The sequence below is a fragment of the Camelus bactrianus genome, chromosome 10 (assembly GCF_048773025.1).
Source record: "Camelus bactrianus isolate YW-2024 breed Bactrian camel chromosome 10, ASM4877302v1, whole genome shotgun sequence".
Classification (NCBI taxonomy): domain Eukaryota; kingdom Metazoa; phylum Chordata; class Mammalia; order Artiodactyla; family Camelidae; genus Camelus; species Camelus bactrianus.
Window position 1 is genome coordinate 56,107,999 of NC_133548.1, and position 23,431 is coordinate 56,131,429.

Here is a 23,431-nt window from a genome sequence, read left to right on the forward strand (position 1 = left end):
AGCACATGAAAAGATGCCCAGTACCAAGAGTCACTAGGGAAATGCAAATCACAACCACAATGAGATACCACTTCAGACCAAAGAGGTTGGCTATAAGCAGAAAGACATACAATAACAAGTACTGGTGAAGGCACAGAGCAATTGGAACCTTCATACCCTAATGATGGGAATGTAAAATGATACAGCCACTTTGGAAAACAGTCTGGCAGTTCCCCAAAATGTTAAACATAGAGTTATCATATGACCCAGGAATTCCACTCCTAGGTTTATGCATAATGGAAATAAGAATATATGTCTACACAAAAACTTGTACACAAATGTTTACAGCAGTATTATCCATAATAGCCCACAAATGTTCATCAACTGATGAATGGATAAATTAAATGAGGTATATTCATACAGTGGAATATTATTTGACAATGAAAAGAAAGTACTTATAGACATTACAGCATAGATGCACTTTGAGAACATCATGTCAAGTGAAGGAAGTAGTCACAAAAGACCACGTAGTGTATAATTCCATTTACATGAAATATCCAGACTAGGCAAAGCTACAGAGACAAAGTAGATTTAGCAGTTGCCCAGGGCTGGGTGGGGATGGAATGGGGCTGGGAGTGGGGCAAGTGACTGCTATAGGATTTCTTTATGGGGCAATAAAATGTTCTAAAATTGATTGTGGTGATGGTCGCATAACTCTAAATACACTTAAAATCTTTGGATTACATACTTTAAGTCGGTGAATTGTATGGCATATCAGTTTTATCTCATTAAATTTGTTATCTACAAAGATGTGCACAGCAGTTAAGTCTTTTAATTTTTGTGATTACATTTCATTTGTTCATTTTCTTCTTTTCTATGTCTGTCACAACAATCCACGTATTCACTTAGATGATTCATGTGTATATTTCCATGACCACTGTTTTAGCTTTATAATGTGTAAAGGACTAGGCATATTTTATGATGAGCAGGTATCTTTTATGAAACCTATCCTTTTAAAATATTTAATTTAAAAGCAAAAGTTAAAGAAATAAAAACACCTGAACTATCTTTTTTCTTCTTCATTGTAGTCATTACATCACCTTCATAACACATCATTTCTGCTGACCACTAGCAGCTTTACCCTCCAATATTTAATATATTAACCGTAAGTCTGCTTCACCAGAAATTACATCATTGCATTTAGCAATACACTTATAACAGTGCTCTACCGTCTGGTGGCTCCATAATTTGTTTGCTACTGAAAGTCTAAATGTTAATTACAGTTAAATCCATGGCAACCGAGAGAACTTAGTGTTTCAATTACTTTGTACCTACCCCTTTTGAATCAATCACTCCAGGTTTTGCGTTAAACTTCACTGTCTTCAATCGGGCACGTTCCTTTCTTTCCACCCTAAAGAAAATGGAAAATAAAGAGTCTGTCACATGGCAAGGCATTTATGATGAAGTTCCTTATCAGATAAAGAACAACTCCTCTTCTTATCCTACAGCTCAAATAAAATATGCTTCTAAAATATTTCTGTTCCTTTGTTCAGTATAAAAAGTCTTGGTATAATATTTCTAAGCTGCTAACACATCTTTTGCAATTTCTGTGTTACATGTACTGAGAGGCACAGTATTTGGAAGGAACAAAAACCCAATATTTGTTACTTAAATGCCTGAATCAATCAATCAATCAAAATCTATTTCAAGGAATCACAGAGAGATAAACACCTAAAGTGGAGACTGAGTAAAGTTCTCTCCTCTCCTCTGCTCTCCTCTCCTAATAATGCCTCCCTTTTCTTTTTGTTTCCTTTTTCTTCCCTTTTCTTCAAGAACACCATGGTATCTATCTTCACCTCAAAACCAAACATGTTATAGAGAATCTTGAATCTTTCCTTTTCCCCAATGTCCTTCTCCAGCCATCTCTGCAGATTTCATTATTTTACCTGCCACTTCATTCATTCATCAAACATTTATTGAATGCCTACCTGGTATCAAGTAAAGGTGCTGGGGAACAACAAAAAATTTTATTAAAAAGCATGACTGCAATGAACACTTAGTAATGTGTTTTTTTTTTTTAATCAAAGTATAGTCAGTTTACAATGTGTCAGTTTATGGCGTACAGCATAATGTTTCAGTCATACATATGCATACATACATTCGTTTTCATATTCTTTTTCATTATAGGTTACTACAAGATATTGAATATAGTTCCCTGTGCTAGCAATGTGCTCTTAGTGGGAGCAGAAGCATAAACAGACTGACAGCGTTGCCCAGTAAGACTGCTGATAGCAATGTGGGCACATCTATCTCTCTGGAGGGTAATAAGGAGAGGTGGAAAACAGTGGGGTGGGCTTCTTGGAGGAGGTGTCAACTTACATGATTCTTGAAGGATGAGAAAGAGCCTGTCAATAGGAAAAGTTCACGGAGAATTTCCCAGACTGGAGGAACAACATGTACTATGGTCCAAGGGTATAATCAAGTTAAAGATTTCAGGAAGATTCTGGTACAGGGGACATACAGGATGGGGACATGAGGCTGGAGAGGTGGTGGGGGCTCCTTATAAATGGGATCCATCTGCACTGAGGACCTGTGGTTTTCCCTTGGGGAATCCTCAAGAATTATTAGAGGCTATAAAGTTGAGAAGTGACAGACCAGATTAGCATTTTAAATAAATGACTCTAGGGGAGGAGGAAGACAGCCTAGAAGAGGACAGAATAGTGGGCAGCAGGAGGCCTATTTAGAAGCTGTTGCCATAATCCAGGCAAGAAATGATGAGGAGTGATAATGAGGTAGAGCAGAGGGAAGGGTTAGAGAAATATAAGTAAAATAAAATTGGTAGAATTGTGCCTAGTTGAAGGATTGGGCTGAGAAAGAGAAGTTAAATATCTCTGAGTTTCTGAGCCTCTCCAGTTAGACATGATCATTCTTCTCTAAGCCCCCATGGCATTTACTTGTATGTCTATGTCAGTATTATTGTTTCCTGTGTTTATTTTCTCATCTAGCATATAAGGCTGTATGTTCCTTGAGGGCATGTCCACGTATCACTCTGCAGTGTATTACAGCATGTCCTCAATAAATAACAGATGAAGTAAAATAATATTCATTGTATTCTTTTAGAATCACTTTTTGTTTAACTAGGGCTAGCTCTAATTTCAAAACTGGGGAAAGGGAAAAAGAGAGGAAAAACTCTAAATCTACAGAAACTTTATGGTTTATGAGATCTAAGCTAGTCAGAGATCAATAATTAACAACATACTCCTTTTTAACTGAGAACTCTTTTGTGTTTCCAGCTGAAACACAGGGAAGATCGGAGTTTCTATAGTGACAGAACGGAGTTCCAGAATATATTTACTTCAATGTGAGAGTAGAATATTTGAGTGGAAACAGATGAACAAAATTCTTCAAATCTAACCTCAGCTATTAAAGCAGTACGTTCCACTGAGAGTTTCTACTTACACCCAACATACAACAGTTGGGAGAAGAGCAAGGAAGACTTCAGATAAGAGAACCTGCCAAGAGGAAAGATGCTCATAGAGAAAATGCCTACTCGGAGCTAGCTTTTCTCAGTTTTAATCCAAGTGCAAATGTTAATTCATATTCATCTCTTCAGATCCTTCTAAACCTGTTGTTACAGCTCTGACTTTATCCTAGCTTCTTTGCATCAACCAGGCTAATTATGGGAGACACCAGCACATCAGATGATGCCAAAATGACTGTAGCACGCAGAGAATACATGGTTATTTGATTAGACTCTGCAAAAATGCTGCATAAAGTGAAAGAACTCACAGGGGCCCCACGTAAGTACTATTAGGCTGAACCCAATATTCTATTCTAGGAATTGTTCAGACAGAGCATTCTAACTACCCACCCTCCTGGTTTCTAAGTTCATCCTGTTTATATTTCTCAAGAAATGTTTCCATTAGGCCATTTTAGTGGTTCATCACTTAAATCTTAAAAGGGTCGCAAAGAAAAAGTCAGATGAACAGATGGAAAGACAGACACACACACAAAAACACCTAATATTTGCTATGGTTTATCACTAATCTTTAAACAGGCAAAAAAAAAAAAAAAAAAAAAAAAGCGAAGAAAAAAAAAAAGCCTTACTGTATAGGAGGCAGGTTTTGGTTCACTTAAGCAGGAAGTCAGAAAGTTTTGATTTCTACTTTGGTTGAAAGTTTCATAAATAATAATAATGATGGTGACATAAGTGGTAGATGAAGTTTTAACATATAATTATCCATGAAAGATTCCTTGACATTTACATCAGCTCATTTGGTCCCAACAATAACCCAGTGGGGTATTCTCAGCCCCATTTTATGGCTGAAAAAGCTAAGACTTGAGCCCAATTAGAAAGTGGTAGAAACAGGCCCTGAGCTCACATCTTCTAACATCTAACTTCAGTGTCTGGCCACATCCACTCTGTTTGGGAAACAGTATTTAAGGACCTTCCAGGCCTCCCTTATCCGATGGGATTTTCAACAAACATGAGATTTTAGATGGGTCACACGTAATTTTAAGGCCCATACAGTTCCTTAGAAGTCTGGGCTGAGCTTTTCGTAAATGATAACCATCGCTCTCCCTTGCATCCCAAATCCTGAACGTCCTGAATTAAATAAACCACAACCAAATTTAAGTATAGAGTCACTGAGATAATGCCTGTTATGAGAGGCTGTCCTCAAAACTCAGAATAAATTTGCTTAACACTGAAATGCATGTTAGCTAAATGTCTATTTGCAACAATACATCACAAACACTGGATTGATTTATGTTCTCAGCACTCTTTCTCCATGCTCTGTATCCTCAACCAGAGCTGTGATTTTTCATCCCAGAAGCCCATGTTGATTGCCTCTTGGGGGTTTCTGCAAACCTCTCTCTTGAGTAGCAGAGGGTGCGGCTTACCTTTTCTTCCTCACCTGCCTCAGCCCTGTCCTCTCTCCTCGTGCTTCTTGGGACGCACGTGGATAGTTTACTGCTGAAAGCAGTTAGGGTTGAGAAACAGGGCCCTACATAATGCTATAGGGTTTTTCTTTAGCACCAAAAGCTCAAAATCTGAAGAAAGGGAAATACATATCCTTTGAGCATGTACTAAAGTATTTATAATCTGTACAACGATCCAGGGCTTAAGATGGAGCTGGGCATATGGTAGGCGCTTAACGCATCTTTGCTGAATGAATGATGAATGAGTGAATGAATCGTCAAGGAGGCTACTAATTCTGGACCTGGATGTGAAAACTAAGGCTCAGAGAGCTTAAGTGACTTGCCCAAACAACCAGTGTTTCTGACCATTCATCAAAGTTGTTGACCACTTCACGCCTTTTTTACTTGGTAGGATCTATACAAAATCTATATAAAAGTATTTTCCTGAGTAGGACTCTTTGGCAGAAACAGATGATATTAAGATCCACAGATCTTTACCTAAGGAAAGGGTGGGTCACCTGTGTAGAAAGGATGAATCGTGAAGAGAAAGACCGCCCTACTTCTCTTTTACTCAAGAGGCAAGCAATTAATTAGATTGTTAAAGCAGAAATAATCCTCTCCGCCCTAGTTTGGTCACTGACCAAAAATACTGAAAACATAAACTGGATGGCAAAACTTGAGCAATCAATTCTGACATCTAGCATCTCCAGAGAGTTCCAAATGGTCATGCTTTAATGAGTCCAACTGTCTCCCTTTGCCCTCTTACCCATCTCCCATCTGGCATTTTCAGGTTCTCGCCAAACACATAACGAGGTCAGGCTTGGAGCACTGGATTGTGGGAGCATCACCTGGTGCTGGGTATCCCTTTGCCTGTGCTCCACAGGACCCTGCTGCAGGGAGACTTGAGAAGCCATACATGTCACTGGCCACAGGCTTGCCGGGAAGCTCGGTTAGTAAACCCTTATGCAATGCTGGCTGCAAGCTGCCATCTGAGAGCCCAGGTGACAGTCACTGAGGGGCGATGATTAGAGACTTGGATGAAGAGACAGTGGAGCAAATCCCAGTTTGGCCCCTCAGGAACTATGTAATCTCAGAAAACAGAGGTTCTGTGCTAAGAGCCCAGGTTTTGAAAGTCTCGGCTGGAATTCTGTATCTGCAACTTATTAACTCTGTGTTTTAGGGCAGGTCCCTCAACTTCTTAGGATCTCATGTTTCATGTTGGTGAAATTAGGATATTAACACAGACCTGAAAAATTACAAGACAATACAAGAAAATTGGCTAACACTGTATCTGAAATGTAGTAACTCCTTAATCGGCATGCGTTTCTAATATACCTTTGGGGTAGTGAAAAGCCATCTGGTCTTGCTCCCAGAGAGACCTGGGTTTAGCCAGTGGCTGACTGTGCATCCTTGGCCAAGTTACTTGACTTCTCTGATCCTAGTTTCCTTATGAAGCTTTTGTGAAGATTACATGATATCTTGTATTTGAAAGCACCTGGCACAATACATGGTCGTTGCTATCCTCAGATGGAATTCATCTCTCTGTTTGCTGCCCGTTCACTTCCCCTGAATGTCTGTGTCCACACAAAACTCACATGTTGAAGCCCCAATCCCCAGTGTGATGGTATCTGGAGGTGGGGCATTGGTGGGTAATTAGGTCATGAGGGTGGAGCCCTCATGTATTGGATTAGTGGCCAAAAAGAATCTGAGACAGGAGAGAAAAGATCTCTCTCTCAGTCATATGAGGATACAGCAAGAAGGCCATCTGTAAACCAGGAAGAAGGTCCTCTCTGGGGACCCAATCAGTCAGTGCCTTGATTTTGGGCTCTTTAGCCTCCAAAACTGCAAAAAATAAATGTCTCTTGGATAAGCCACCCCGTGTACAACATTCTGTTATAGCAGCCCGAACTAAGACGGTACCTTTAGTTCCAACAGCACCCTCACTGCTCTCATCACAGTGTAGCTGTGCTAGACTTACATGTTAGTCCCACAAATGTTGGGCTCCAGGCAGTGACCTGATGACAGCACCTGTGCACAGAGGCTGCTCAAGCAATGCTTGCTGAACTGAATTTTGTCAATTCTTATTTTTGTAACTTTGGGAGGAAGGACTGCATTTGAGTTAAGAGCACTGTAGCCTGGATTCAAATCCCAGTTATGCCATTTATTAACTGGGCAATTTCAGGCAAGTAAATTAACCTCTCTATGCTTCAACCTCCTGGTTTGTAAAATAAGGATAATTATATTACCTTCCCCACGGGGTTGTAATGAGGTTTAAGTAAGTTAATTGTTAAGGGCTTAGAACAGTGTCTAGCATGCTCTAAGAGCATTTACTTAAATTAAATTTAAATTTCCCATCTTCAAAAGAGAAGGAGGGAAGAGGCAATGATTTTCGTACTCTTCATCTTATGGTTTCATTGGGATGATTAAAGGGAATCATCAATAGAGAAACATTTTAATAAATATTTTTGTAAAGGCTAAAGTCATACACTGATGCTATCCATTATGAGATTTTTCTGGACCAGCTCTCTAAGCTGAACTATAATCAGGAAAGGGGCTAAGGGATTGAAAGAATAACCCTAACCTAATAATAAATCATATTTGTACCAGCGACCATTCAGTCTGAGCTATAGTTGTAAGACGCTGAACGCAGTGTGAAATGTGAGTGCCTCCTTCAGAAGTTAGGTATTAAAGTGCAGCCTGAGGAAAGACTCATGGCAGATTTTGAATTGCATTAAAATAAGTGCCAAAGAACCCTTTATGGGGTATGATTTTAATTTCTTCTTTGTACTTTTAAAAATGTTCCCACTTCAGTGAAATGTGCTACTTTCATAAACACATAAAAAAAATAGTAACATTTTTGGAAAGAGTTAAAATCCTATGGAGAAAACTTGACAGAAATTCATTTACAGTCATAAACACACACACACACACACACACACACACACACACACACACACACACACACAGACACACGCACAAGATGGTCGGGAGAGCTACTGCACCCTTCATGAGAGAGAATGCAAATACCAACATTAGCGTCACTAGACAGACTTCCAGGCTAGTCGTAGCATGTAGAATGGCTGTTAAGATGGTTTTCATTCAAAATAGGAGAGAGAGCCTATTCAAGAATGACCACCAGTAGACAATTACCCCAGGAGGACTAGCACTAAGAATGTTCCTTAGGAGGGAGATGATGTGTCACTGAACAAATTAAAGACTATTGACAAGATTGGTTAGAATCACATAACCTTAGGGTTAGGCAGTGCCTGAAAATCATACAGTTTAACTCTCCCATCCAAAGTTTGAATTCCTTTTTTTCATATTTCCTGCCACTGAATCTTCTATTATCAGAATCACCTGGAGGAACTTACACACAAATACAGATTTCCAGGACCTACTCCAGATGGACTGAAACAGGATCATAGGGCGTGTGTGCGCACGCACGAAGTGGGTGTCAGGGAGCGAGAGAGTGGGGTGTACATAAGTTTTCATAATGTTCCCTTGGTGTGAAAACCATTGTTCCAGTTCACCGTCTTCCCAGGTAATCCACACCTCCAACTAGTAAAAGGATTTCCTTAAAATGAGCTGGAATCTACTCCCACATAGCTTTCCCTCTCCACCTCATTCCTATCCTCAGGGCCACATTGAACAAGATGGCTCCTTCTTCTACAGAACAGCCCCTCGGATTGCTCAGATTAATTATGTCAAAGCAAACCAAAATGCATGCTGGTCTGACTTTTCTTTTTAAGAAAATGGGAATGCAGAAACATAGAATACATACTGGTCCTGAGAGTTACTGTTTCGAATACATAACCTTTCAGAAAACACTACAAACTACAAATTCAGAATGTCCTCTCAAAGCACCATCAGGCAATTATGCAAGAGCCCAGAGGTTTAAAGAACTGTCTGCTGGTGGCAGAGTCAGAGGTGTGAGCACAAGGGGTGGGGAGGGAGCAGCTGTGGAACAGCCAGCCAGCTGCCCTCTTCCCACATCCCAGGCTGTGAGGCCACAGGGAGAGAAAGATGGTGGACCAGACTTCTCTGGCGTGCAAATGCCCCACAGAGTTATTCTCGGGTTGAATGCACGTCTTCCTACTATGGCTGGTGCTAGCTCAGTCACGGGATCACTCTGTGCACTTGAACACTCAGTGTCATGAGCATTTTTTTACAACGGTTCTTGGGGTGTTCGGAAACGAGGAGGAGAGCCCATTGAAAAACCTGCACCTCAAGAAAAGTTGGTGACTGTTTTGAATAAGCATTATTCCAGACTTTGATTTCATACCATCTCTTTCCTAGGGTATAGATAATTTGTTTCCTTTTTCTTTCTTTCTTCCTTTCTTTTTTCTCTCTTTCTCTCTCTTTCTTTCTTTCTTTCTATATATATATATATTTTATTGACGTATAGTCAGTTTACAATGCTGTGCTAATTTCTGGTGAACAGCAGAGTGATTCAGTAATACATATATATATTCCTTTTCATATTCTTTTTCATTATAGGCTATTACAAGATACTGAATATAGTTCCCTGTGCTAGATAACTTGTTTCTTGATGCCAAGAGGACACTCTTGGAAGGAAAGTTCCTTTCTGGTGGTGATGGTCAGAAGCTTCCGGGGCAGATGAAGAAGGTGATTGTTCTGAAGTCTGTTCCTGCCTTTCAGAAGCAGAGTCGAAGAGATACTTTGAAGAGAAAGAGCATAATGCTCTCGACTTGGGCAACGCACGTAGGACTAACTATCTGAATGAAAGTGGGAGTTATGGGTGAGGTGGGGAAGGAGTAACTAAGTCAGTAAAAAAGAGCTGTGATCCCAGTCTTCAGACCTCACCAGATGTCTGGCAGTTCACATCCCAAGCCTCTGACCTTGGAATGGAGGTTTCTCATCTTTTCCCATCGATATCTGGAGGCAATATGTGGCTAGGACCCCCAGCTTAGTGAACAGCCTGCTTTATTTGGCTTGGCCTTTCTATAAAATTATCTGTTAAGTTTGGAATCCCTGGAATAACCGCTCTGCGTTTGTAAGTCAGCGTACAAGCTGTTCAGCCGAATCTTGGACTTGTGGATGCTGGTAAGTTTCAGGAAGGCAGTGTAAGCAGATCCTCTTTCTTCCTTTGTGCCTCATCACAGTCACCAGTTTTCATAAAACCCTAATCTGAGGAGAGTGAGAATATTTAATTTGTGTCACCTGTCACCACTGACAATCTCCCCACAGGGTGACAGTCCTACTCAAGTAGGTATTTTGTGAACAGTTTGCCACATCTTCATCTTTCCACACCTCCGCTCCCTGGAGAGCTGAAAAGCAAATATTCTGAGACAGAAAAGGCATTCTTACCTCCGTTTGCTGGGGATGACCCCCATCTCCTCACTGTCCCCCTCCAGCGTGACTCTCCGGGCTTGCCACCACTCATCATCAGAGGCGTTGATAACATGGAGAATATCTCCGTATTTAAAACTGAGTCCTTGACTTGGCAGCCCACTGTCCTTGCTTTTGTCATAGTCAAACATGGCTCTGGAGGAAATGACAAGAGAGAAAGAGCACAGTTAGGAACCTCTGGCACTTCAGATCTAGGGGGTCATCATTCTGATTACTCATTCTTGCCCTGAGAACCTACTGTCCTTTCAATACCAACTGCCAGGACTAACGCCCGGAATCACAGTCAACACTCCCACTGCTTTGGTCAAAATCAAGGTTAGTTCTTACTTCTCCTTAGAAGTTGTAATGGCAGCTTAAAGAGCCCTAGAACCAGGTAATTGCTTCTTTTCTTGGAGCTCATCATATGTGACAAAGTGATAATGGAAGATGATGAAGGCAGGTTAATACATAATTGAGATTTCTTTCTCTCTCTCACTACAACCAAATTCTAAAAATCGCTAGAAAGAAGGATGTTCCTCATTTGACAAACACGGGCATCTTTCTGAATGCAGCATTTTGTGTTATGAACAAATCCTCTCAGATGTATCAGTCTGTGGAACTCCTTCCTGTTTTAATAGAGGAAAATGGTAACAACTTCAATGTCCACTCACAGGGGGACTGGTCCTTCCACTCACTAGAATATCGGACCATTACTAAAATCGGACAGTTGCAGAAGTTAATGACATGGATATATGCTCAAAATGTGATAATGAAAATACACTGAAGTCTGTGTGTGTTCACAGACATAGCTCAAAATGATATGCATGAACAAGACATAGAATATGGAGCCGACCTCATCATTGCATTTATCACTCTGAATTGTAAGTCTTGCTTTATGTATCATGTTTTCCCCACTAAAGAGCATTTGCTGAGCCTTTGCTGAGCCTTTGCTAAGCCCAGTGCACTGTAATATGTATGACTGGTGGGGTGATAGAGTTGGAAGCAGCATTACAATGATGACCGAGACTAGCTGTTGCCCCCAGCAGCTGACAGTGTGTCTCAGGTCCCACATTGTCTGCTTCCTCCTGTGTCCTCCACTCCTACAATCCACCACCACACACATAACAACACACGATCTCCTCGAAGAAACAGATTTTGCCACCTCCCTGTTTATTCCCTTTAATTCCATTCTAAGAATTCCCTTCGAGTTTAACCACTATGCAAGCACAACTAACTAGATCTGGCGAACAGATTCTTCTAAAGTCACTGAGGACGAAGTGTGATTCTTTTCCTTTCTTTCTTCTTCTTTTTCCTCTCATGAAAGAAATGTCACATTTGCTGTCATGGCAACCAAAAAGAGCTGAAGACAGCATCTACGGCTCTCAAATACTGCAAGAAAAGTTGAATTACTTGCGACACAGCCCCTTCTTCCATTAACTCTGTCCCTGAGTGACAGAAAATAGGGCAGTTTCTTGGTCTCAGCTTCTAGAATGACTCATTTCCGCCTTGACCATTGGCATCTTCCCTACCAAAGACGTCACAAAACCCCAGACAGGAAAAGGGGGCTGAGAGAAGGCAGATACCCACCCACTCCTGACACTGTCACTTCTCTAGCTGGGTGACAGGACACAAATTAACATTCCCCAGCCACAGGTTTTTAAATACAAAATTAGGCCAGTAGCTATATTCACATTGGAGCCACTGTGAGCATGAATGAAGTAGCAGATAGGAAGCATCTGGCACGTGGTGGGTGCAGCGCCACACAGGGTAGGGTAGCGGTTAGGAACACAGACTCAGGGGCCACACTGTTAAGGCCGTGTCCTGGTCCTGCTACTTGACTTCTTACTAGTCATACAGCTGGTTACCGAGGCAAGCGACTTAGCTCCTCCTAGGCCTCAGTTCCCTTGTATATAACATGGTGATGATGACACCAGTGCCCCCGCCATGGAAGTGTGGCATGGATGAAACGCCACTGAAGGTAACACAAGCGAAGCATGTAGAACAGTGGCTGCGCATGGTGACCACCGGTGAGTAGAAACTGTTGTTGTTACTATTACCATTATCTCCCCTTTCCCTTTTGAGTGAATACTCATAAAAATCCTTTTTATAGATTCAACTCTGTGCAAAAAAGAGCTTTCCTGAGACTGCTGTCCTTAAAAAGGCCTGCTTACAAGGGTAGCCCTTGGCTGACATCTGGGAACTTGTCTTTTGGGAAGGTCCTTACCATTTCCCATTAAGAGTGGCTCACTGTGCCCAAACTGTTTGTATAAACAATATCATTTAAGTTGAACACTTGCTTTTTCCTTGGGAGTCTGGAATTGCGGCAGGTGCCAGGCAGAGGTGCCAGCCCCCAATAAAATCCCTGGACCCTGAGTCTGTAAGGAGCTTCCCTGTGTAGACAGCACTTCACACTTGTCACAGTTTGTGGCTGGAGGAATTAGGCACGTCCGGTGTGACTCCACCGGGGGAGGATTCCTGGAGGCTTGCACCGAGGTTCCTCTAGACTTTGTCCCATGCTCCCTTCCCTTTGCTGAGTTTGCATTGTATCCATTTTCTGCACTAAATCATAGTCATGAGGACGACTCTGCTGAGCCCTATGAGCCCTCTTAGTGCATCATCGACCCAGGGAATTGTCTTCAGGGCCCCACCACTCACTCTGTAGATGGTAAAGCACGTTCACATACACTTCCTCATTTGTGACTCAACCCATTCCTACAGAGAAGGTGTAATGGATATGGTACTTACTAGCCCCTTTCTACAGATAAGGGGCATACCTAGCAAGGCCCACTGACTAACCTCAGGATACATGGCTTAGTGGTAGCAACCTGGGGCTGGAGGTGGGTCTCCTGCTCCCAAGTCCTAGTTCAATGCTCTGCACCTTGTCCCCCCACTCAATCTGGGAGGTGGTGAAGGTGGTGACAAGGTGGCAAGGACGATAATCGTGATGACAACCACTACTTACGCCCACTAGGGGGCCTGGCACTTTGTCTTCATTGTCTTATTTGACATCATAACAACTTGAAAGACAAAAACTAGTATCCTTGTATTTATGGATGAGAGGGGAGGCTCAGGAAGTTAAGCCTCACAAGGACAGGCGTGTTAGAGACTGAATGTAGAATATGGTCTGTCTGACTTCAAAATTCATATTCCTGGCCACTTCATTCTCAGGCTCAACTTCCCAGCCTGTCGCCCTCTGGCTGTGCTCACAACTTAGTACCAGGAACTTTTAATCTTCCCTTCCAAGCTGCTATCTCTTTCCCCCAAATCCCTGAAGTTCCCTTACTGCTCAGTTCTGGTCCCAGTATTCATTATCCTAATGTCCTCAAACCACTGATTCGGCTCCAGGCTCCTTCTGGATGTAAAGTGTGGTAGAAAACCCATAAACAAAATCTGACAGTTGGTGGCCAAGAAGGCAGGCTCTATGATCAGACTGCCTGGGTTTGCAACTTTTTAATTGTGTGTGTGTGTGCATGGGTTTTTTGTTTTGTTTTGTTTTGTTTTTTTAATGAAGGTACTGGGGATTGAACCCAGGACCTTGTACATGCTAAGCATGTGCTCTACCTCTGAGCTACACCCACCCCTGCCCCTAACTGTGTGATCTTGGACAAGCTACTTAACCTGTCTGGGTTTCAAGTTTTCTTAACTGTAAAATTGTCATAGTAATAACACCAGCCACCTCAAAGAACTGCGGTGAGGAATAAATGAAATGATATAGGTAAAGTATTGTAACACCAGCTTGGCAGCAGTGAGTGCTCAGTAAATGTCAGCTATTATTACTATGATAATTATTATTCTGTAAAATTCACTGGGATTTGAATCAGGGGATCTGGGTCCCAACTGTGCCACTTAGTAGCTGTCTTGTGGACTGTGTACAAAGACATTGAAAACACCGCTCTATCCTCAGGACTCAGTACAGGGCTGGGCACAAAGCAGTTTCTCAGAAAGGTCTGTGGGACTGCTTCAGACGACCTTTGAAAGTCCCACTTCTGTCAAGCCTCAGCATCCCTGTATGTAAGGGGAGGGGGGTAGAGGCTAATCCCGAAGTTCCCCCGCAGATCAGACATTCGTTCTACTGGGCTCCAGTCTACTCCCAAGAATTCCTGAGGGGAGATTTCCCACTCTCGGGATCAGCAACACACTCTTTCCAGAGTTCTGTTTATCTCGGACAATCTGCCCCTCTAGGACTACACTGATTCAGACTTGTCAGGTCCCTAAAAACAAGCAGCTGACACATTTCAGCAGCTTCTGGCTCCTTTGGCTATTAATGGAGCCTCACGTCTGGGAAGAAAGCTACAGTGCCCCATCACCTAATTTAAAAAGCGATAAGCTGTTTTTAATTTGCTTTATGTGCTAATTCATCACCGTAACTTTTATAAAATGCCATTAAGACTCAGACTTTCTACCCAGGGTGCTTTTAACAAGTCCATTAGACAAGTAGAATTAGACATGAATAATGCAAGGACTCTCCCATCCCTCCTGCCCCTCCTGCATTTCAACATGTGGTGGCCCTTTGCCAACTGGGATAGTCTAGGAAGGGAAGGGTGATTCTCACCCTCATGGCTGTGCAACCTGGTTGTGAATACCTAAGTATCCAATCAAAATTGTGCTTATTAAGTGCCCTGTGATATGCTAAAGACTTTATATTCATTGTCTCCCTCAATTTACTGCATATGGGTTATATGCCAAGCTGTGAAGGGAGAAGAGATTTGGGTTTAAGTCCCAAATCTGTCATTCCTAGTTGTGAATTCTGGGCATGTGACTTAACCTCTTAGATGATCTCTCAACCATAGATGGCCGTGCCCTCACTGATGAGATGCAGAAAATGATGGCATTAACTCACAAGATGGTTATGGAGATAAAGCTATGGGATGCCTATAGAGCACCCAACACCAACATAGAATGAATTCCACTTTGTTATTATTTCTAATTACAATCTTGCCATGTAAGCATTTTTGATCTCATAAAGGAGATGAGACTCAAAGAGCTGAAATGGAAAAAGCCAGTAAGTGGCAGAACCAGGATTCAAACAGATAGATGTGTTCGAATCAAAAGCCTGCACTCCTACCAGAAACTGACACAACACTGTAAACTGACTACACTTTAATTAAAAAAAATATACACACAAAAAAGCCTGTACTCCTGACTGTAGAATTCAGCTTGGAACTCCTGATAAGGAATGTCACACTCAGAGCTCTATCTCAAAGATTTCATGATCTGATGACCACCTTGATGATGACGCCGTGAACTGGACTTCAGGAGAGAGGCAAGTGCAGTTTACTAAGCACACATTCAACTCTCACACTGCCCTGCAGTGCATATATTAGCCTCCTATTGCAGATGAGGAAATACAGTCTTGGACAAATTTAAGCAAAATGTCCAGTGTCACACCAGCTATCAAGTGGTAGGGCTGGACTCAACTCCAAATCTGTCTGCCTTTGAGGCCAGTGAACTTCCTGCTATGCCAACCCATGTGTTGTTTTTGCAAGTGACCCTCTCCAACCAAAAATACCCACAATTTCTAACGCGCTTAGTTAATAATCATGAACCATAAGAGTTTGGGTGTTTCTGTGTTGGTCAGAGAATCAGATCGATGTTGGTGGAACCACTTTAAGGTTGGTATAATACGACAAAGGTGGAAAGAAGCCCTAGAGACCATGCCACTAAGAGCAGGAAAAATTCCATGATGTGTCTAATGGTTACTGAGGATATGGTAGGAAAAATAATCCCTTAACTCTTTCTCCCCCAAAATGTCTACATCTTAATCCCCAGAACCTGTGAATATGTTACTTTATATGGCAAAAGAGATTTGCAGATGAGATTAAGGTTACGGGTTTTGAGATGAGATTATCCTGGATTATGCAGCTGTCATGTTCTAGGCCGGTGTCTTCAAGACACTTGAGGGAAATGAGGAAACTTTCCATATGGCTGATAAAAACGCATGTCTCATATAACCTAATCATATGAGTCCTTAAAAATGGAAGAGAAGGCAGAACAGGTGAGAGAGATGCCACAAGAGGAGGACTTGACTGCCGTTGCTGGAGGAAGGGAATTTGTTATAGTAGCAACAGAAAACGAAGAGAGGCGCACGATTTAATGATATAATAGAAAGTCAGCAGAAGGCAAAGGCCACCAGTATGAGGATCGCGTCAAAGATTCTTTAGAGTAAAAGCAACTTCTCAGCAACAATAACAACAACCTACTTGCTGAGTGCTTGGTGTTGGCTAGGCCATGTGCAAAGTACCTTTCCTTTACATAATTTTGTCTTATTGTATCCCCTGTAAGTAGCCTGGGATTTAGGTATGGTTATTTCTAGTCTGCAAATTATCAACTGAAGGCTTTAATTTCCTACATTTATACCTTACCCAATTCTCACATAAAACTCCATGAGATAAATATTATTGTCTCTATTTTCAAATAAGGAAACCGAGCTACACAAAAAAGCAGCCTTTTCCTTCTCTTAAGTTGCAAAGCAGTCTGCTTGTACCTCTTCTGGGAGGTGAACAACATCCAGTCTTGGATGGGAACGTGTCTTGCCTCCTCTGCTAGATCAGAAGCTACCGAAGGGCAGGGGCTCCCAGGTCCAGACTCTGCACAAAGTCTTTGCCAATGCATTTATAAATGAAGAAATGAACCAGCAAGTTCCTCCCACCTGTGTTGTCAACTTGTTTGAGCTGAAGAAGCCTTTGTTTCCATGACAACCTGAAGACCCAAGAAGCAGAGTGCTTCGACTCCATTTCCTTAGTCTCTTGAAGCTGAGGCCTCTGTTTGATTAGAGGAGACTCGGTTCTCACCTTTCTAGGCAGCCGGAGAAAGAACAAAAGCAGCAGAAGGTAAAGTCTGCTTTCTGCTCCATCCCACTATGCCCGGCTCGGATGGGCATGTCCCACTGTTAAGGTAAGTGGCTGAGGACAGTGCAAAATGCCTAGATGTTGGAGTGAGGAGGCACATTCATGTGAGTCCACCTCTTTCTAGCTGAGTATCATTGAGAAAATCAGTGGACTAATAAGAAACTTAGTTTATCTGTACAATGGGCTTCGTCATTCCTAAATCTTGGCATATCTGCAGAGATTCAATGAGATGACACAGGAAAAACACTTAGCACAATAACTCCAAAAGCTACTTAACTTTGCCCCTTCTGTAGAGATAAATGAAAGCTATGGCTACAGGTATCAGAGGGAGAATGCAATATGGTGTCTCTTAGATGGAACATAAAAATACATATATAGTAAACTTCCTCAAAACATTTTCCTACCAGGAGCATGAGGGGAAGGATATGGAACTGGGAGCAGAGAGGTTTGAACTTTGGTTACTCTTACTTTAAAAATCATCAGTTTCTCATTGTTTTCTCTTCTTGAAAGCATTCACTCATCCACTCATAAATTTGATAAATATGTTTCCAAAAACAGAGAAGGCAAGCTGGAAGTTGGAAGAAGCTTGGGGTTCTAGTTCTGGCTTCAACATAATCTCACTGTGAGTAAGTTACTTAACCTCTTTGGGCTTCAGCTTCTATGTAATTAACAGGTCAAAACAATTCTCTAAGGTGGTGTTTCAGCTGTCATGTTCTAGGCCGGTGCCTTCAAGACACTTGGGGGAAATGAGGAAACCTTCCATATGGCTGATATTAATGTGTGTCTCATAGGATCGTGTTTGTGTTGTGAAGGTCGTTCTGTGTCATCGCTCTCATCAATCCCAGAACTTCACTGGGAGTTAAGTGAGCACCACCTATACTCTTTTTTTTTTTTTTTAACATTTTTTATTGATTTATAATCATTTTACAATGTTGTGTCAAATTCCAGAGCACCACCTATACTCTTATCTCCCCTTGTATTGTGATTTTTCACATTTGCAAATTCTCATTCATATGAGCATGAGGGATGGAGAAGGTTCCTATTCCTCCTATCCCCAGAGTCTACCACATAACAGACGCCCCAAAAAAGTTATTTTCTGTTATTCAATCTATCACCTAGGCTTGTCACCAGGCAAGCCCTAGAATTCAACAGTTTACTTTCTTTCCTGTAAAAGCCCAGACAGTTGGAAACAACAGGTAATGAATACCTGAGTGACACCAAGCATAGGCTTCCCTGTTTTTCTTAGGAAATGATGGACATATGTGTAACATTCCTGTCTCTCCAGTCAGAACGTATCCATCCCAGGGCAGTGGACTGTACACAGCTCTATACCGATTACTTCTCATGTCAACTTGAGGAGCCGTAACACACATGCCTCCATGGACAAATCATGTCCAAACTTACTGAGATCTAGCAAGGCCATTTATTTCCCCATTCATTTCAATAATGAATTACCCCCAGTGAAAACAGTGGCTCCAGCCACCACCAAATCAGTCTTAGTGGATGGGAACATGTTAGCTTCTGTCAATCCTTGCTAAGAGGCCAATGACCAAGATGCCATCATTTACTCAACGACTGCCGAGCACACAGTAGGTCTACAACATGGCAGGCACTGTTCTGGGTATTTATTATCTGTGATTCTAAAGATACCCCTTAAAATGCAGGCATTGTTCCCATTTTACAGGAGGATAAATATTTTATATGCCATGGACTGTGTTACCACATGGGTTATAGCATTTAGTCATTAATAACCTTATAAAGTAGGTTTGTACTCTTTCAAGACACTCTTCTCACCAGTGTTTCTTTTTATGTTAGAGAGCTTTTGGGAAAATGTCAATTTCAACTGGACCCAACGAGCCGGGCAGTCACTGCCATGACTGAAGATGGAACTAACTGGGCACCCATCAGACGTCCTTGCAGCCTGGCCTCTCTGCAGCTGTGGCATTTTGATTATAATCAGGGAAGAAGTATCATTTCCGGGGGCAACAACTCTCTCTCTCTCTCAGTCTCTCCTGAGTCTCCAGTGCTCTCAGTTCCCTGAGGGACATAGCGTGAGCCGTCTTCACATGTCCAGAGGTCTGAGTGTTGATCATTATAGGCAGCTCATTATCAGGGTCTCCAAGGAGGGGGCCCATTCCAGGCTGCGTTCTCTCCCAGGGTGTCCTAGCAATCTGTCAGGTCAGTTTACACTGCAGCGCCGACTGACAGGTCCCCCATCAGAGGGAAGCAGAGGCAAACCCGAACCTGCCCCAAGGCAGACTCGACAGACCACGACAAATGGTACTTCAGGTTTCAGGGCTGGGTGAGGCTGTAAAGATTAATCCTCTTAGAGTCATTGTCTTTTCTCCCAAATGCCATCAGCTGGCTACTCAGAAATGAAATATGGGGAAAGTAGCATGGCCAGGATGAACAGCCCAGGTTTTATGACAGTTCTGAAAGCTCTTATGTTCTGGACTTGTTTATCAGGCAATCAAGGTACATTAATCAAGATGTTTCAGAAAGACTGACAAATCCCTGACTGTAGCCTTTTATTTCTGATCTGAGCTAAAAATGTAGAACAAATCCTGGTATCTACTTTTTAGGGTCTTCCTGGCACAAATTAGTAAGCTTTCAGTGGAGACAAAGAAGAAATATCCTGATGCAGAATTTCACTATAGCTGATACACAATTATCATCTAAACAGAATGGAAGACTCATGTCAAGGTCATGAGACATGGACATCAGACAGACCTGGGTTCAACTAGTGGCTCTGCCATTTTAGCAGCTGTGTGACTTTCATCTCTGCACCTAGGTCTCCAAAGGTATCAAATGAGCAGCAAGAATCCCTGTCCAACAGAGTCCCTATGAGAATGACATATACAAGAGCTCTGAGAACCTAGAAAGTGCTCAGTGTTTGTTTATTGAGTCTAAAATCTCAATTTCCTCCCTGTAAATCCCGTCTCCTTTTTTCTAATGTTGCTCACTGGAGTATAAACAAAGTACCCCCCACTGCTTTCCTACAACAGTTTCTCTACGTATTTACTGACTGACAAGTGGTATCAGCTGACATGCGGCCTGGCTTAGAAGAAGATGCTGGAGAAAGTTCATTTCTCTCATGACTAAATGAAAAAGGGGAGGAAGACATTCAAGTACGGTCCACAAAACTACCCCAAATCCTTAGCAGTAGTTTATCAGGGTCAGTGATGAAATTCACATACTGCAGAACCAGACTGGTGGATGATCACTTCAGCTCCCCCAACACCGAGCTTGTTTTTTGTTTTTTTTTTTTCGTTTATGACTCTTCAGAAGACTGGGTGAGAACTACCGACTAGACTGAGGCAAGACAAGATCTGGAATCAGGGAAAACTTCACCTCAACATCTCACATATTCCATAAAGGCTCCTGTTACCACCTTTTTTTTGAATTTATATATGTATTTATTGAAGTATAGTCAGTTTACAATGTTGTGTCAATTTGTGGTGTACAGCATAATGCCTCAGTCACACATGAACATACATATATTCATTTTCATATTCCTTTCACCATAAGTTACTACAAGATACTGAATATAGTTCCCAGTGCTATATAGCCATTATCACCTATTGAATGAGGGCAGATAGAGAAGAGAGAAGATGGTTCCTTACTCACCCAGGTAAAAACACTGAGTTCAGGATGTGATTTAACTTCCACACATGGATAAGAGATAGTAGTCATTTAAATATTAAATGCAATCTTATTTATAGAGGGCCTATTATGTGCCAATCTTTGCTATTTGCTGAGGGCTTGGCAATAAACAAGGTTTGCTTCCTGTCCTCATGGAGTTTGATGTTTGGTTGAGAATACCAGTAAGGGGTATATTCATTCAGCTACTCACTTATTCATCCAGCAAATATATACTGATCATGTACCAATGATGATTCTAGAAGCTTGGGGTCTATCAGTGAATGGAAGTAGACAAACATTCCTGCCTCTGTGGAGCTTATATTCCAGTGAGAGAAGATGGGCAAAAAAATAATAAACCTAATAAATAAGCAGACAGTATGTTAGAGTAGGAGTAGATAGTTGCTATAGAACAAGTTAAAAATAGAGCAGAGTTAAGGGGTATCAGGACTTTGAGACGGAGTAGAGTTGTGGTGGTGGTGAAGGTTGCATTTGTAAATAGGGTGGTTAAGGTAGGACTCACTGAGAAACAGACATCTGAGGGAAGGCTTGAAGGAGGTGAGGGAGTTAGTCACAGAGGCATCTGAGGTAAATGTTTTAAGAAGAGGAACGAGCCAATGCAAAGGCCCTAAATACAGTTAAAACTAAGTGCAATATATAATATTATAAGAGTTAGTGTGGGGTACCACAGGATTGCAGAGCAGGGACCCCCACCAGGTGCTCAGAAAGAAGCTGATGAATAAAGGGACAATTCTCCCAGATCCACTAGCTGAGAGGTGGTAGCACCCCTCCCACCCCACCCAGCTGAGCAGGCAGGCCCTTCAGGCTTTCCCCTAAAGGGAACCCCCTCTGTAATAGCAGTGATCTCACATTCTGAGGGCCCCCTGGAAGCACGCACATGAGTTGGGCTGTGGAAGGCTTTCCCTTCTTCTCTTGGACACACTACTACAACTCACACTGTGTAGAGAAAATTTGTCAGCCAAGAATTTTTCTTAACATTGTTTAAAAAGTTGAAGCATTTATTGGATATAAAGAAATAAACATGAAATCATTCTGCAAATTTTAATCTCTTCGTTGAAATGCATGACTTTCTCTAGGAATCCTCTGAACCTATCCAGAGAGCCTGCCTGTCCATTCCCCTCTCTGTGTCAGGTTACAACCTTGTACCTGGTCTTGTTTTTGGACTTAGCAGGCAGCATTTTAGTTGATTTACCTGTGGGTCTATTTCCCTGCTGGACGGCTCAGCTCCTCATGGTTAGGACTGAATCTCATTTGTCTCTGTGTCTCTCCCACAGAGCACAGAGGAGGAGGTGCTTACTACATGAGGCTAAATTGAACTGAACCAAATTCAAAACCCACAATCTGTGACCTTGGGAACATTACTTCATCTCTCTGAGTCTCTTGCAGTCACCTCATGTGTAAAATGGGATTTAAAATACTATATTTTATCAATTTTACAATGCACTTTTTTTTCCATCCTCATGTCTCTAGAGTTAGGTTGTATCTTACCATCCATGCCATATTGTAATTTAATGAGTAGCATTTTTCCTTTCATGGTGACACACAGACAGCATTTTTCCTTTCTTAGCATCTTACAATCAGTGATAACCTAGATTCACTGAAATACGGTAGGAACGATCTCACAGGGTGTAGTGAGGATTAATTATGGATGAAAAGCCCTGGGATTAGTATATGCATATACATATGCCGCTCTTGTGTTGTTATATCGTGGGTCACACAGGGTCACCCCATCTTTCTCTCTTCCTCTTGTACACATTTGTTTTGCAAACCCCTGTGGTACTCTTTGCTCGATGACTGTTCAAAGAGTGCTGACAGGCCAAATGCGGTGCTGCCGCCTGACCTGCTCAGGAAGAGCTCTGTTCAGTGGTTCTGCTTAATTGAATAAAATGTCAGTAGGGAATGTCCCAGGTCTGGCCAGTATTTCAGGAATTTATAGAAAGAAAAAGGAACTAACAATGTCTGGAATATTCATGTCTGTACTTTTAGTGTTTATAGAGTCTGTGGATATTATTAGTATTTTATTTCAACAGCACAATCTTTAAACTTTAGCACGACAGTGCTCTAGCTGGGGCATTTCCCATGCACCTAATATTCACCTAGTATTAAGTCATTCATCCACCCATCCATCCATTCACCTCCTGAACTACATGTCAGGCACCAGGATAATGAAAAGTGGTAGTCAGACCTGGGAGACTTCATCTACTTGCCACTGACTTGCTCTGTGGCTGCAGGCAGGGTCCTTAAATTCTAATTTCTGTCTGCTATGGACTGAATTTCTGTGTTCCTACACAATTCATATGTTGAAACCTTACCCTCCAGTGTGGGGCCTTTGGAGGTAATATAGAATTAGATGTGGTCATGAGGGTGGATTAGTGCCCTTAAAAGTCACGAGAGAGCTTGCTTTCTCTTCCTCTCTCCACCATGGAAAGATACAAAGGGAAGTTGGCAGTCTGCAACCCGGAAGAGGATCCTCACCAGAGCCCAACCGTGCTGGCACCCCGATCTCAGAATTCCAGCCTCCAGAATTGCGAGAAATAAATGTCTGACGTTGACAAGCCACCCAGGCTATGGTTCTTTGTTGTAGCAGCTTGAACTGACTAAAGACACTGCTTAATAGGCGTTGTTGGGGTGAAATGAGGTAACACCTGTAAAACTCCTATAGCATAACGCCTGGT

At 42.0% G+C, this 23,431-nt stretch overlaps 1 protein-coding gene across 20 annotated transcripts in view; it reads right to left on the reverse strand.

Moving 5' to 3' along the window:
• DLG2 (discs large MAGUK scaffold protein 2) overlaps positions 1–23,431 on the reverse strand; it is a 1,731,178-nt gene that overhangs the window by 60,795 nt on the left and 1,646,952 nt on the right. For all 20 annotated transcript variants that reach the window (XM_045509092.2, XM_045509086.2, XM_074372765.1 and 17 more), the window contains 2 exons: positions 10,228–10,404; positions 1,315–1,390 (listed from right to left, as the gene is read on the reverse strand). In XM_045509092.2, the coding sequence (XP_045365048.1) occupies positions 1,315–1,390; positions 10,228–10,404 (253 nt within the window). The remainder of the gene's footprint in view (positions 1–1,314; positions 1,391–10,227; positions 10,405–23,431) is intronic.